This window comes from Amblyomma mixtum, chromosome 3 (assembly GCF_055824585.1).
Source record: "Amblyomma mixtum isolate Tamu chromosome 3, ASM5582458v1, whole genome shotgun sequence".
NCBI classification, from domain to species: domain Eukaryota; kingdom Metazoa; phylum Arthropoda; class Arachnida; order Ixodida; family Ixodidae; genus Amblyomma; species Amblyomma mixtum.
In genome coordinates this window covers 388,571,640-388,585,645 of record NC_143014.1, presented here as the reverse complement: position 1 = coordinate 388,585,645, position 14,006 = coordinate 388,571,640, and the positions used below count along the sequence as shown (strand labels likewise).

General features: G+C 48.8%; 1 protein-coding gene across 1 annotated transcript; it reads right to left on the bottom strand.

The window, feature by feature from the left end:
• Positions 1-1,614: 1,614 nt before the first annotated feature.
• LOC149357130 (uncharacterized) lies at positions 1,615-5,398 on the bottom strand. Its single transcript, XM_089576515.1, has 5 exons — positions 5,289-5,398; positions 4,036-4,465; positions 3,453-3,552; positions 2,640-2,827; positions 1,615-2,052 (listed from the first exon to the last, which is right to left on the bottom strand). The coding sequence occupies exons 1-5, from the start codon at positions 5,396-5,398 to the stop codon at positions 1,615-1,617; spliced, it is 1,266 nt and encodes a 421-aa protein (XP_089432641.1).
• Between the last annotated feature and the right edge of the window lie 8,608 nt (positions 5,399-14,006).

The window sequence follows — 14,006 nt, the reverse complement described above, 5'->3', positions numbered from 1 at the left end:
CGGCCCTCAGGAGGTGGAACCAGTCGATACCTGAAGACGATTACTGTTTGCCCGCGCCCTGGCGCCTCGCTTCCAACCGCATGCGTTGGCGTCATTTATATCTGATTTTCACACGTAGTGGAACTGTCGCAAACATTACAGCCGCATCTTTCAAACGTGCCGTGTGAAGAGGACCATTTTTCATATTTTTTTGAGGGAGGGGGTGGGGGAATGAGCGGCTGCTCAAATGTCATTCTTTATTATTTTGAGCTTATTTTCCATATATGTGCCAGGTTGTCCCATTCTTGCCTCTTGGTTGCATGTAAGCAGTGCATTTATTGGGCATAAATTTTTTTGCTGTTGTATTGGCACAGGGTTAATGATTCTCATTGTATTGTGGTGACACATCATTGTATACACTCCTTGCAGAATGTCTAAGGGGGTAATAAATTACTGAGCAGAGAGTATGCCCTGTGATAGATGCGAGGAACATTACTGATTTACTTCACACTTGGCATGTTCTGTTGTCGTTAGTGGTTATGTATGCCTTGCCTGCTGCTTTCCAGTGTAGGGGCGAGAGGCATGTCAAGCTCCACTTAGCAGCTTTTTTCCGTCCACTCTATACTGGTTAACATGGTAAAATAAACTGAACATAATGCATGCTTGCTGAGACTTCGCTTAGACTACAATTCATTTATTTACTCTCAGCGCCTATCAGCGCCAGAGAGAGGAGTGGGTGGCTAACAAAAATACATGTGTAATAGGCAATTAGTTAAGGTGATTATACACAACATACTTGAAGGCGTCGGATGCAGTGATGGACATGAGGAAGGCAGAGAAGATGTGACAGTTGGAAACGTAGAAAAGTAGAGATCTGCGTGAGCTTGCACATGACTTAAGGTGAACACTAGCAAAAATTAAGAAGGTGCAGAGGACTGAGGCCAGAGTTGAAGCTTGCTTAACAAAGAAAAGAACCTCTCAGCAAGCCAAAATGAGCACATGCAAGCAGTTACGTAAACATGGAACATAAAACTTTTTGGATGGAAGAAAAGCCAAGGCACATTGCTCATTGTGATGTTGCTTAAAAGTTGGTGTCTAGTTGTTGACCTTCGTATCCGGTCATTCCACACCTATCAACTGAAATGCCATCATGAAGGAGCATCTCCAATCACTCTAATTGCATGGGAGGTACACATCTCCAGATGTCAGAGGCTTGGTGTCTCATTTTAGTCTGGATAGTTTGGTAGATATAAACATTACCGCATGTAAGAGGCATGTGGTAGCCTTGCAGGGGGTGTATTTTGTAAGTCTTACAGCATGTTGTACAATGCTGGCATGTTTCATTATTTACATTGCAGCAATATGTTAGCACAGGCGAGAAAGTTTGTAACTGAGCAGAAAAAAAACAATATTCATGCCATGTCTTAACCGCATTCTTATACCTTATAAAAACATAGTGTGTATAAGGTGTGTACGGGCCGGCATCGGGTGATGAACAACGTTTATTCCCGATAAGATGGCATATATATATATACAGTGCGCTGACGTACTCAGTCATGCGCAGATTATGCTGCAGCGAGTGACGTCAGACTTGCTCGGCTCTGCTACATCTTCCCTTCTTCGAACAAACCGGGTTCAGCGTCGCTCCGGTAGAGGGTACCGACAAGGTTCACGTCGCAACCTTGTGCTTCGACGTAGCTCTTGGCCGGGCTCTGTGCAAGGGTCTTCTTGAGGGGCGGAACTGGTTTCCTGTTGCGGACCCATCAGTCGTAGATGTTCTCGTGTGCGACGAATTTCCCTGCCGTCTTCAGTTTTGAGGATCGCCGAGCGAGGTTCGTTAGCTGGCCTGAGGACGACAGCTGGAGACCAGGTCCGGTTGATTGTGTCATACACGGTGACCTGCTGGCCTGGCCTCGCAGGTGGCAGGTACCTGCTGCCACGGTTGTAGTACATCTTTTGGCGTTGGCGTATCTCACGAAGCCGACTGTGGACCACGTTGCTGGGTATAGCTTGTGGCTCCAAATGGCTTGTAGGCACCGGGAGAGGAGTCCGTGTTTGGCGGCCCATCAGCCTCTGCACAGGGGACTGTAGCACATCATCGCGCGGTGTATTGCGCCATTCCAGCAAAACCATCTGAAATGCAGGCGTTTTAAGGGAACATTTTTTTAGAAGCTTCTTGGCTTCCTGCACCGCTCTTTCCGTCATGCCGTTAGACCGCGGGTGGTAGGGGCTTGACGTGACTTGGGCGATACCTAGGCTGTTCAGAAAATCTTTAAACTCACGGCTGTTAAAGGGCGGTCCATTATCACTGCATAACTTCACAGGCAAGCCATGAACAGAGAAAATTTTAGAGCACCAGGAGATCAGCTAGGTTGCTGTGGTGGTGCGAAGGTCAATTCGCGACCTTCGTAAAAGAACAAGTCAATGCCAACAACTTGCCAGGGTAGGGTGGGAACGTCGTGACTTAAAAGGGGCATTTTGGCGTTTCGCGGCTGATTTTTGAGACACACCTTGCAGCCTTTGCAGAATTGATCAATGTCGCTTGCCATGTTCGGCCAGAACATTACGTTCCTTGCCCTTGCCTTCATTTTATCCGCTCCAGCGTGTGCCGCGTGAAGGAGGCGGATCATGTCGTTTCTTTTTGACTCCGGTATCATTACCTTGTTGCTGCGAAACACGAGGCCATCCTGCGCGTGTATCTCGTCGCGGTACCCCCAGTAGGTCCGAAGTTGCTCTGGGACTTCGAGCTTATGAAGAGGCCAATCTGTCTCTGCATATTCCCGCAGCTTTGTCAGGTTGGTGTCGTCACCGGTTGCTGCAAGCAGGTCTTTCACACAGTGCTCGGAGGCTGAAACGCAATCAAGAACATTGACTTGAAATTGCTCGTGTTCTTCCATGCATGCCTTACTGGGAAAACGGGATAAAGCATCTGCTAGGAACAGTTCTTTTCCAGGTTTATAAGTCACGATGATGGGGTAACGTTGCAACGTCAGTCGCATGCGTTGCAAGCGTAGCGGGCACTGGTATAGTGGTTTACTGAATATGGCCTCCAGTGGCCGATGGTCTGTCTCAACTGTCACTGCATGCTGTCCAAATAGATAATCATGAAACTTTGTGCAGCCGTGCACTATCGCGAGAGGTTCCTTTTCTATCTGAGCATATCTTTGCTGGGAATCTGAGTGACCGTGACGAAAACGCAACGGGGTGCGCTTCTTGCATCAGGACGGCGCCTACCCCGAACTGACTTGCGTCAACTGATAAGGTAACTTCTTTCTTGGGGTCAAAATAACGAAGGATCGGGGCTGTTATCAGGGCCTGGCGCAACTTTTCGAAGCTTTCTTGCTGCTTTTCCGTCCATACCCATGCAATTTCTTTGCGCAGCAAAGACCGAAGAGGGGCGGTCACTACAGACATGTTAGGGATGAAACGTTGCACAAAATTTATTGTGCCCAGAAAAACTTGCAGTTCCTTACTATTCTTTGGTGCTGGCATTTCCAGAATATCTTGCACGCGTTGTGGATCTACTCGCAGGCCGTCCACAGTGAGCACGTGTCCCAGATAGCGTACCTCGGTCTGGAAAAATGAACATTTCTTCAAGTTCAGTTTCAAGTTATGTTCGCGACAGCGTGTTAAAAGAAGCTGTAAGTGGTAGTCGTGCTCTTCTTTTGTCTTGCCCCATAATAGGATGTCATCCATTACTACTGCAACGTTTGGCAAACCTTCCAGCACGCGATGCATCGCTGCCTGAAACACTTCCGGGGCTGAGGCAATTCCGAAAGGCATGCGCAGGAAGCGATATCGTCCGTAAGGTGTGCTCATTGTGCACAGCTTCGAACTTGCGTCGGTTAGTTTGATTTGCCAGAATCCTGACGCTGCGTCTAGAGTTGTAAAGAACTTTGCTCCGGCAAGCCTAGGCACAACATCTTCAAGGGTCGGCATAGGGTAGTTCTCTCGTAGCAAAGCTTTGTTTAGTGCTGTGGGGTCTAGGCAGATGCGCACTTTTTCTTTCTTAAGCACCGTGACCATATGACTGGACCATTCTGTTGGCTCATTTACCTTGGATATGACTCCTTGTTCTTCCATGCGCTGGAGCTCCTCTTTGACTTTTTCTCGGAGGGCCACCGGAACTCTCCTCGCCGGCACGACAACTCCCACGGATCCGGGCTTTAGCTTCATCGCGTACTCAATGCCTTTTAACTGCCCCAGTCCACTGAAAACATCTTCAAACGATTGTGCTGCTGGGTGCAACGCGTCGGCGTGCACATTTTGCACGCGACAAATAAAACCGAGGCGTTCAGCAACTGATCCACAGAGAGTCACGGGCACGTGTTGGTCGACCACGAAAAACGTCTCTTCGTGCACTTTGTCGTTTGCGCGCAAATGCAGCCTAATTTTTGTTTTGGCCAATGTTTTATGGCCGAAGAACGCTGTTAACGTTACGCGACACTCTTGGTGCGGTTTGCTCGGCAGTTTGTCGACATCCTTGCTTGAAATTACACAGCAGTTAGCTCCTGTGTCCAGCTTGCACGTGTATGGGCGTCCTTCGATGTAAACTGTCGCGCTCCAGTGGTCTGAGGCTAGGGCACCTACGGTCAAAGTTTGCAAAATGAAATCACTGTCATCGTCGTCTTGCAGTTGGCGCACTTCTTTTTTCGAACCTCTGTCCTGACGGGGCGCCAGTGCTTTGCATGCTTGAGAGAAGTGATTACGCCCACCGCAATTCGTGCACACCTTCCCTTGAGCCGGGCACATCACGCCACGGTGAGTTAGATAACCACAACGACTACAAGGCCGTTTTCGCGGCCCGACCGCATGGACTACTGCGTCGCCTGCTGTTTCGGTGCCGTCCCTGATTTCCTTAAACTGCTCCTTTCCTTGTTCGTGGGCTCGGCATATTGTAACTGTCTTCTCATACGACGGGTTTTCGGCAATAAGCTTTTGCTGTAAGCCTTTGTCTTGAACTCCCAGGATAATCCGGCTGCGGAGCAAGCGGTCTTCCAAGTCTCCGAACTCGCAGTTTTTTGCTAGTAGCTTTAGGTCTGTCAGCCAGTCGTTAAAAGGTTCCCCTTGTTTTTGGTCTCTTGATCCGAAGCGGAACTCATGGAATGTCAGATTCGTCGATGGTTTGTAGAATTCCTCAAACTTTTCAAGCAAAATGTCGACGTCGTTCTTGTCCTTTTCCCCGTCGAATTTGAAAGTGCTATAAGTTTTCCTGCCGTCTTCTCCAATCGTTACAAGTAACGTCGCTGCTTGCACTTCTTTAGGCTGTTTGCTTAACTGGGTGGCCGTGGAAAACAGCATGAACTCACTTTTCCATGTTTTCCAAGCAGTCCATGCGTCGCCCGAGGTATCCAGTGGTTTCGGGGCTGGGAGCAGTGTCGACGGGGCGGACATAGTGAATGGGCACCGCTGCCACCATGTGTACGGGCCGGCATCGGGTGATGAACAACGTTTATTCCCGATAAGATGGCATTTATATATACAGTGCGCTGACGTACTCAGTCATGCGCAGATTATGCTGCAGCGAGTGACGTCAGACTTGCTCGGCTCTGCTACATAAGGAACCCCTCATTTTTTTGTCAAATTTTTCTTTGTGAGCACTGGTTTTTTGCAAGTTAGGAGGGTTCTACAGTCTTCTGTGGCAGTCGACTGGCCCACATGTTTGTCAAAGCTGCAGAGTTCATGATGGGTTTTGTCAGTGCAAGCTAAATAAAGGTGGATCGGAAATTCGTGCTTCCAGAGTACATTCGAGAAAAAACAGCCATTATTTCCTACTCAGGATGAGGGAACAGCACCAACGGTGCACATCCTCCTTGTCACTACAGCAATTATGGCTGCTCACTGCTTTTTGGCAGCGTTTCATTTATCCGCAGGAAGACCAGGCATGAATGGCCGGCTATAGGTACCTAATAAATTAAACATTGCAATGAGCAATATTTTCTTGTGCCTGTGCTTTTGTTATCCGTGAAAGAGTTAGCGTTTTTGATTGATGGATGTGTAGCAAAGATGTGACTGCTACATTGCACTACATTCACAAATTTGTTTGCCCATGCTTTTGGCTTTCTCAGTGGTTCGTTTCCTTATCAAACGGCAGATGGAAATTCGGCTTTCACCTTGTGCACTTTCATCATGTTTGTAATGTATTTTCAGCTGGTGTTCAGTTTCAATTTGGAGAAGTTGTCTAACCATTGTCTGTGTCTAAATGTTTTTTTAACTCTTGACCTCATTGCGCTGAATTTCTAAATTATTTATTAAATGAATTTATTAATTGTTACCCTGTCATGTGGCTAGCAACATGATGAAAGCATTTCTTTATGAAGTCAACGTTCTTTTTTTAAAGTTGTAGCAAAGTATGTCCTTTGTTATTTAATATTGCTCACAATTTGTAGCAACCCCTCAACGTTGAAGCAACGTTATGCGTCACTTGGGTCTAATTTGATTATCACCCCCCCTCGGATCTTCACCTTTGCACACGGGGTTAATATCATTTTCGCCATGCTAGTTTGCGGACATTGTTGAACAAGAGTAAACCACACAGATCGGAAATGGGACATCATGTGGTGCCTAGTCCGGGGGCCAACAGTTACAGCGAGTAATACGTTTCAGAAAATGCATAATACGGCCAGCCACCTTCACGAATGTGTTACGGATGGACCCTCCATTTTAGATGCAACAGAGCAAGCGTTTGTTCTGTTATGGAGAGTAGGTACGTAACATTCACGGAATTTTTTTGCAGTGTAGGGATTGGATATCTGGCGGCGTTAAAAAAAAACGTGAAATATATATTGCTTAAATCCCTCGCTACTTTTTTCTTTCGTTTCGCGCATGTATTGTTGCCGCCTTATCGTCTAGCAGGTGCTTGGTGTACGTGTCATGCAGCTCTGGTCTAATCACATCGCGAGCAAGAACCACTTTGTTCAGCCGCCGTTGCTCAGCTGTTATGGTGCTCGGCTGCTGACCCAAAAGACGCGGGTTCGATCCCGGCCGCGGCGGCTAGAATTTCTTTGGCGGAGAAATTCTAGAGGCCCGTGTACTGTGCGATGTCAGTGCACGTTAAAGAACCCCAGGTGGTCGAAATTTCCGGAGCCCTCCACTACGGCGTCTCTCATAGCCTTAGTCGCTTTGGGACGTTAAACCCCATAAACCAAACCAAACCACTTTGTTCAACCTTTCCAAGAAGGTGAAAATGTGGTGGGAGTCTTTGGCATTTCACATTTTCATTTCCGCTTCTGGAAAGAAATGCGTAAGGGGCCTGAATATCTGCAGCGGTTTCTGGTGAAATAGAAACTTGCGATTTGGTCACTGTGCGTTGTATATACACCTCTAAATACGTGGTTTTGAGAAAAGGAAGTGGCGCCGTATCTGTCTCACATATCTTGGTGGAATCCCCAAACGCACCGTGAGGGAAGGGGCGAAGAGAGGAGTGAAAGAAGAAAGAGAGAACGAGGGGCCGTAGTAGAGGGTGGTGGTGGTGGAAATTTTTATTGCTAATGATGTAAATCGTGGAGTCGTAGCCCCTACATGGCACTTGGATGCCTCCTCAATGTGAGGAAGAGGCACCCTTAAAACGCGAAGCATAGCCCCTGGAGCACAATCCTTCTGTGAGCGCTGGAGATGATCCGGCGCTGGTCTTGAGCGGACGAGCTGCTCAGAAGAGACTCCCAGTAAGACTCCGCCGAGGTTGGTGATGGGGGATGACGGAAGGTGGGGCATGTGAGGAGGGTGTGTAAAAAGTCTCCTGGTTTGCCGCAAAGTTTGTATGATGACGGAAATTGGTCTCAGTATCGGGCCTGCAGCAGTATTGGGTACGGAGCAGTTCGGGTTTGTAGTTGTTGCCAATGTGCAGCCTGCGCTATGGTTAGGGATGGAGCTGGGGGTGCGTATTCCCTTCGTTTGTCTCGGTAGTACGAGAGATTATCACGGAAGGAGAGCAGGCGCCCCGAGGCTCGTAGAGGGGGCTCGACTCCTGCCCGGAATGTGAGACCTCGGGCTAGGGAATGAGCGTCCTCGTTACCAGGGAGGTCATCATGTGCTGGCGTCCAGATGAGGGTGATGAGGCGCCGGGGCTGCCAGAAACGTAGTAAACGAGCAGCGGTGCTGGATATGTATCCTTTGGCATAATTTGAAATTGCAGATTTGGAATCGGAGATGATTTTTGTGGCAGATGTATACATCTGCCATTTCTATAGATATGAGAGCAAGCGCGATGGCTGCCTCTTCAGCCTCTTTGGTCGAATTGGTAATGATTGAGCTGGAGGTTAGAAACTTTGCATTATTGTCGGCTACCGCCAGGGCCATACGGGAGCCTGTCGTGTATTCCGCTGCGTCCACGTAGACCACCTCATGGTCCTCGCTATACCGTTTGTGGAGGGCCCGAGCCCTTGCTACTATGCGTTTCCTGTCTCGCTCAGGGTGCATGTTCTTGGGGATGGAGGTTACGTTGAGGTTAGAGCGGAGGGTTGCAGAAAAGGGGAGCCCCTCGGCAGGCTCTGTAATTGGGGTCAGGCTCAACTGGGAGAATAAAGAACGACCAGCCTCTGAGCTGGATAGACGGGATAGTTGTGCCATGAAGGCAGCTTCATTGAGGTCCTCAAAGCTGTTGTGTACACCGAGTTTGAGGAGTCGGTCGTTGGACGTGGGGGGGGGGGGGGGGGGGGGAGACGTAGAGCCGCTCTCGTGCAACTACGTAGGAGTGCATTAACCCGGTCTCTTTCCTTCTGTTTGAGGGGTAGGTATGGAAGGGCATATGTGGTGCGGCTTATTATGTAAGCCTGGGTGAGGCGAGTCGCGTTTCGCTCGCGTAGGCCAGCCCTGCGGTTCGCTATGCGGCGAATCAGTCGAGTGGTGTGTTGAACGTGTGTTTGAAGTGTCTTTATGTCTTCTCCGTGCGCACCGTGGGAGTGGAGAACCAGTCCTAGCACGTGGATTTTGGGTACTAGTGGGATGGGATAGGTACCTAGGGTGAGGGAGATGCGTGCATTGACTGAATCGTGTTGCTTGGGCCGGTAGAGGAAAAGCTCCGATTTTGAAGGGGAGCAGGTCAGGCCACGCTCCCGTACATATGCGACGATGGCGGTTAGTGCCAGTTGTAGGTGTTCTTCTATTTCGGCATCGCTGCCATGGTTTGCCCAGATAGTGATGTCGTCGGCGTAGAGGCTGAAATGGATGTCAGGAATTTGAGCTAGCTGTTGTGGTAGGTGAAGAAGTGCAATGTTGAATAAAATAGGGGAGAGCACGGCTCCCTGGGGTGTACCTCGTGCTCCCAGCGTGATACCTGGTAGGCTGTGGTCGCCAAAGATAAGCGTGGCTGTGGGGTGGCTGAGAAAGTCTCGGATGTAGTTGTAGATCCTGGCGCCGACTCCCAGGGTCGTAAGGTTTTCTAGGATAGCTCAGTGTGTAACGTTATCAAATGCCTTAGTGAGATCCAGCCCTAGGATAGCTTTAGTGTCGGAGGTCTGTGAGTCGAGAATGTGATGTTTTAGCTGCAAGAAGACGTCCTGTGTGGAAAGCCCTGGTCGAAATCCAAACATGCTAGTGGGCATGAGATTGTTGCTTTCAAGGTATTGGCAAAGCCTGCGCTGGAGTACATGCTCCATGAGTTTGCCAACAGAAGATGTGATGGAGATGGGTCTGCGGTTAGAAGTGAGCAGAGGTTTGCCAGATTTAGGTATGAAGATGACTCTCGCCGCTTTCCATTGTGGTGGGAGGGTGCCCAGTCGCCAGCACTCATTAAAGTATTCTGTAAGTGCAGCAATGGATTGTGCGTCGAGATTCCTGAGAGCCTTGTTATGTACCCCTTCTGGGCCGGGGGCTGCGGACGTGTTAAGTGTCTGGAGTTCAGCCTGGACCTCTGCTTCTGTAATGGGTTGGTCAAGCTGGTCATTAGGGGGGCCCGCATAATCAGGGTGGTTTGCAGGAGGGTATGTGGGGAAGTATTGATTTCGAAGTTCTTGGAGGAGGTGTAGTGGAGGCATATCGGAAGTATGTATGAGTTTGGTGAGGGCGTGTCTCTGGGCAGTCTTAGAGTGAGTGGAGTCTATTAACTGCCTAAAGAGGTTCCGGTTCTGAGACAGACTCATATTGCCATCAAGCTTGTGGGAGGGCTCCGGATTAATTTCGACCACCCGAGGATCTTTAACGTGCATTTACATCGCACAGCACACGGGCTCCTTTTGTGTTTTCCCTTCATCGAAGCGCAGGCCGCCGCGGCTGGGTTCGAACCCGGTTACTCCTGCTGAGTAGCCGAGCACGCTAACCTCTGAGCCATCACGGCGGGTATCTACCGGTTGTGGGAAACGTTTTGTTGAAGAGAAGTCGTTTAAGAGGCGATTTGCAACGGACAGCGCGAAAGTGTGTTGCAGTTTAACACGAGACGTGATCGGTTGCGGCGATAGCATCGCGCCCTCGTGCAGTGGCCAGCGAAGCCGACCTGTTTGCTCCACCGCGGGTTTGAAACGCCCTCGTGTCAATATTAATCTACTGAACTCATGCGCAGTAACGGTGTCTGATAAATTGCGTTGGTTTTACGCTTCCCGTACTGTGTGAATTGGCAGTGTAATAGACGCTTCATTTGCAAACACCGCTCGCCTATCTTTTTTGAACTACCGAGCATAATTTCTTTAGTTATTGAGCAGCAGAAAGAAGAACGTTAACACTGCGTCTGGTTGCCTTCTATCGACTTGATGTCGCTCTGTTAACGCGACAGCATCAAAGGCCCCGGTGTCCTCGTCGGCGCTGTGAGCGAGAAATGGTGGCCATCGCTCTGGCAGGTGCTTCCCAGAGCGCAACCTGGATGGGCCACCTAGGTCACGTGTCCTTGTTGCGTCATCAAAATCTACCCATCAGATAGTGAGCAAACTGAGTACTGTGGCAGTTAAATAAATTATTGGCCGCTCGGGCAGGGGAACCTGGGTCCCACAAGGGCCATCGCTTAACTACTGCACCAGTGCGACTGGAGGGTTTATCAGGACTCCCAAGGATCTGCGAGTGTCAAACAGTAAATGGCCTTCTGCATATTTGGGAATTAACCCACTACCCTATCCCGTCGTACTCTTAAGGCGCAGCTTAAGTGTCCCCTCTATTTTTTTTACGCGACAGTATTAAAGGTCCCGTTCGGCCGGAAACCCAGCGTCAGCATCGTTGACACTGCAAAATCTTGAATGGTTGAGAAGGTAGTGGTGTAGGAAGGCAATTTTGCTTGTATTAAAAAGAAAATGTAGTCAGTCGGAATCGAAACCGCCACTGAGGAACGTGCGTTAAGCGGGATATATAGAGGCCTCGTACGGGTACCTCCCATCGCAAAGCAGGCATATTACATGAAAGAACCACATAGCTAATTAGAGTTACTAATTATCGTACCTAAACAATATGGACAATGATGTACAATAAAACAGTTTATGATTTCACCTAGTGTGTCGATGTCTGCAAAGCGGTGCGCCAGGAGACACCCTAGCGACCGTAGGGATCGTTTAACGATATCGTTACGTACCCTTAAGGTGAAGATAAGTTTCTCGAAGTATTTTCTTGTCAAGTAAGAATCATTAATCACACCGAAATTGCACTCCTGCACTAAAACTGGCGGAACAGTTACCACTAGTAACGGGAATTGCAGCGACAGAATGGCTTGCCCGCAGAGCTGAGGACTCGCGTCTACGTCATTCTGCCCAGACGTTGGGGGCGCAAGCATTTTGGACATCGGGATGTGAACGATCTTGTCGCGTAGCGCGTTTAATGTCGCCTTTCCCTAGCGCGTTGACCTCTTTCCCAATGACCGCATGTTCGCACCCATTATTCACAGCCGCATTATTCACACTTTTTATCTCACACAAGGCTATCTAATATTAGAAATTCGCTCTCTTGTAGTGCGAGATGATATGAAATGTGCGCTGCCTGATCCAACCGAGCTGCAGTGCGGACGCAAGACTGGGTCTGCAAAAAGATTTGCTAACTTGGGATCCTTAGAACGTATTTCAGCATTTCATCCGGTGTACCGCAAGGATCCGTCCTCGGGCCACTGTTGTTCTTATTATACATTAATGATTTGCCAGAAAATATTATTTCTAAAATTCGGTTGTATGCAGACGATTGTGTCATATACAGTTCAATTAACACCCCTGAGGATCACGCGCAACTAAATCAGTCATTCGTGTCATTCTGCTCATGGTGTGAAACATGGCAAATGCAAATAAACTTTCGTAAATCTGTATACATGTCATTCTGTAATCGCACACTACCATCTTCTTACACCTACTCATTCAAAGATAACTCTCTGAATCAAGTGTCCGAGTACAAATATTTAGGTCTTCTTTTTTCTTCTAACTTGTCCTGGTCAAAGCATATTAACACAATATCCAATAATGCAATGCGGAGGCTCGGTTATCTAAAACGTACACTAAGTGTTGCCCCACAAGAAACTAAACTTGTAACATACAAAGCTTTAATTCGTCCACTTTTGGAGTATGGGTCAATAATCTGGAATCCTCATAAACAGTCCGATATCAGTAAGCTGGAATCCGTCCAAAGGAAAGCAGTACGGTTTATTTGCCGACGGTATGACAGACATTTTTCACCTTCATCCACTCTTCCTGCCATAGGCCTTTCCCTCCTTTGTACCCGCCGCGACAATGAGTGTTTAAAATATTTTCATGGTATTGTTAATTCATCCCGCTTTCCTTCACTGTCTGAGTATTTGCATTTTTCAGCATCTTCATCTACAAGGAGCTAAAACCCTTTGAATGTAACACCCATTCACGCGCGCACTGATATGTACAAATTTAGTTTTTTTCCTCGTGTTATCGAACGATGGAATTCTTTACCCGGTGATATACGCTCCCTGGAACCAAACCTATTTTTCAATGTTGTTGCAAATCTGTGATTAGTCTGTTCCATTTCTGTTCTGTATTTTAATGGTGTTCACTTCTGAATATGTTGTCCCTCTCTGCCTTTTTTTTTCTTCCCCCACTCCTGCAATAGCCCCATCGGGGCTGCAGTATATGTAAATAAATAAATAAATAAAAAGTGCGTAGCTATGTGTAAATCACGTGCCGGTACCAACTTTGTTGCGTACGATAGTAACATTTATTCACCGCATCTTCTTTGCTTATCAGCGTAGCAGTCCCAGTCGTAGGAGCAAGACGTAAAATAGCGATGACGGCGGCCGTGACACTCCGGCTCCAAACGGTGGCGCCTTGCAAGGCACCTGGTGCGGTACCGTGCCGAAAGCCCGGCATCTATATCCGCGGGCTCCCCACTTGGCTCCGGGGCGGCCGGACTTCGGTGATTCTTCTGGGAGGGGAGGCCGTTCGCGGACAGCCATTGTGCGATGAAGATCAGCCGCGACACGACGATGTAGCACGTGGCGGCGATCACCGCCACGACGGCGAAGATGACTCACGCCCGCGGCATGCTTACCGCGTCCCGCTGGACAGAAGGGAATACGTCGTCCGGGGTGGAAGGCCGCGTCGAACGGCGGGGCTCATCTACACTGCGCGGCGGCTCTCGTCGCAGCTCCGTTTCGTCCACGGACTCCTCCGGCACCCCGTGGTTCGCGGCCTCGGGGATGTTCCCATCTTCCGCCGAACGACTCCTTTAATTTGCCGTCGGTGATGTCATTCGCACCGGAGTTCCCATTGGTAGCACACGGGACATGTGCGTCTTTCAAGGACCACTGCGGGCTTGTTCTCTGGGCGTGGATCGCGCAGCTTGCGCGCGGCATGAGCTGGCACCGTCCTAATTATTATTCACTTTCTCCGCCTGATATACAAGCTGCGTTCTTGGAGATTACCAGAACAGATTTTCTGGTGGGAATTCTTCGTTGTTCACACTATTTATTACTAGCCAGTGTACTATAATGCAAACTATAAAAGGAAGAACGTATTTCGCACAATAGTTGTATAGTGGCCTGATATTCGGCGTCGGTGAAGACGACGAAGACGAGATGGGCACAGCGAGCAGACCTTGGCCAATCCCTCCGCGTGGGCATGTGCCATGTTTACTCTGGAGAAGAAGGAGAAGAGTAGAAGCGAGAA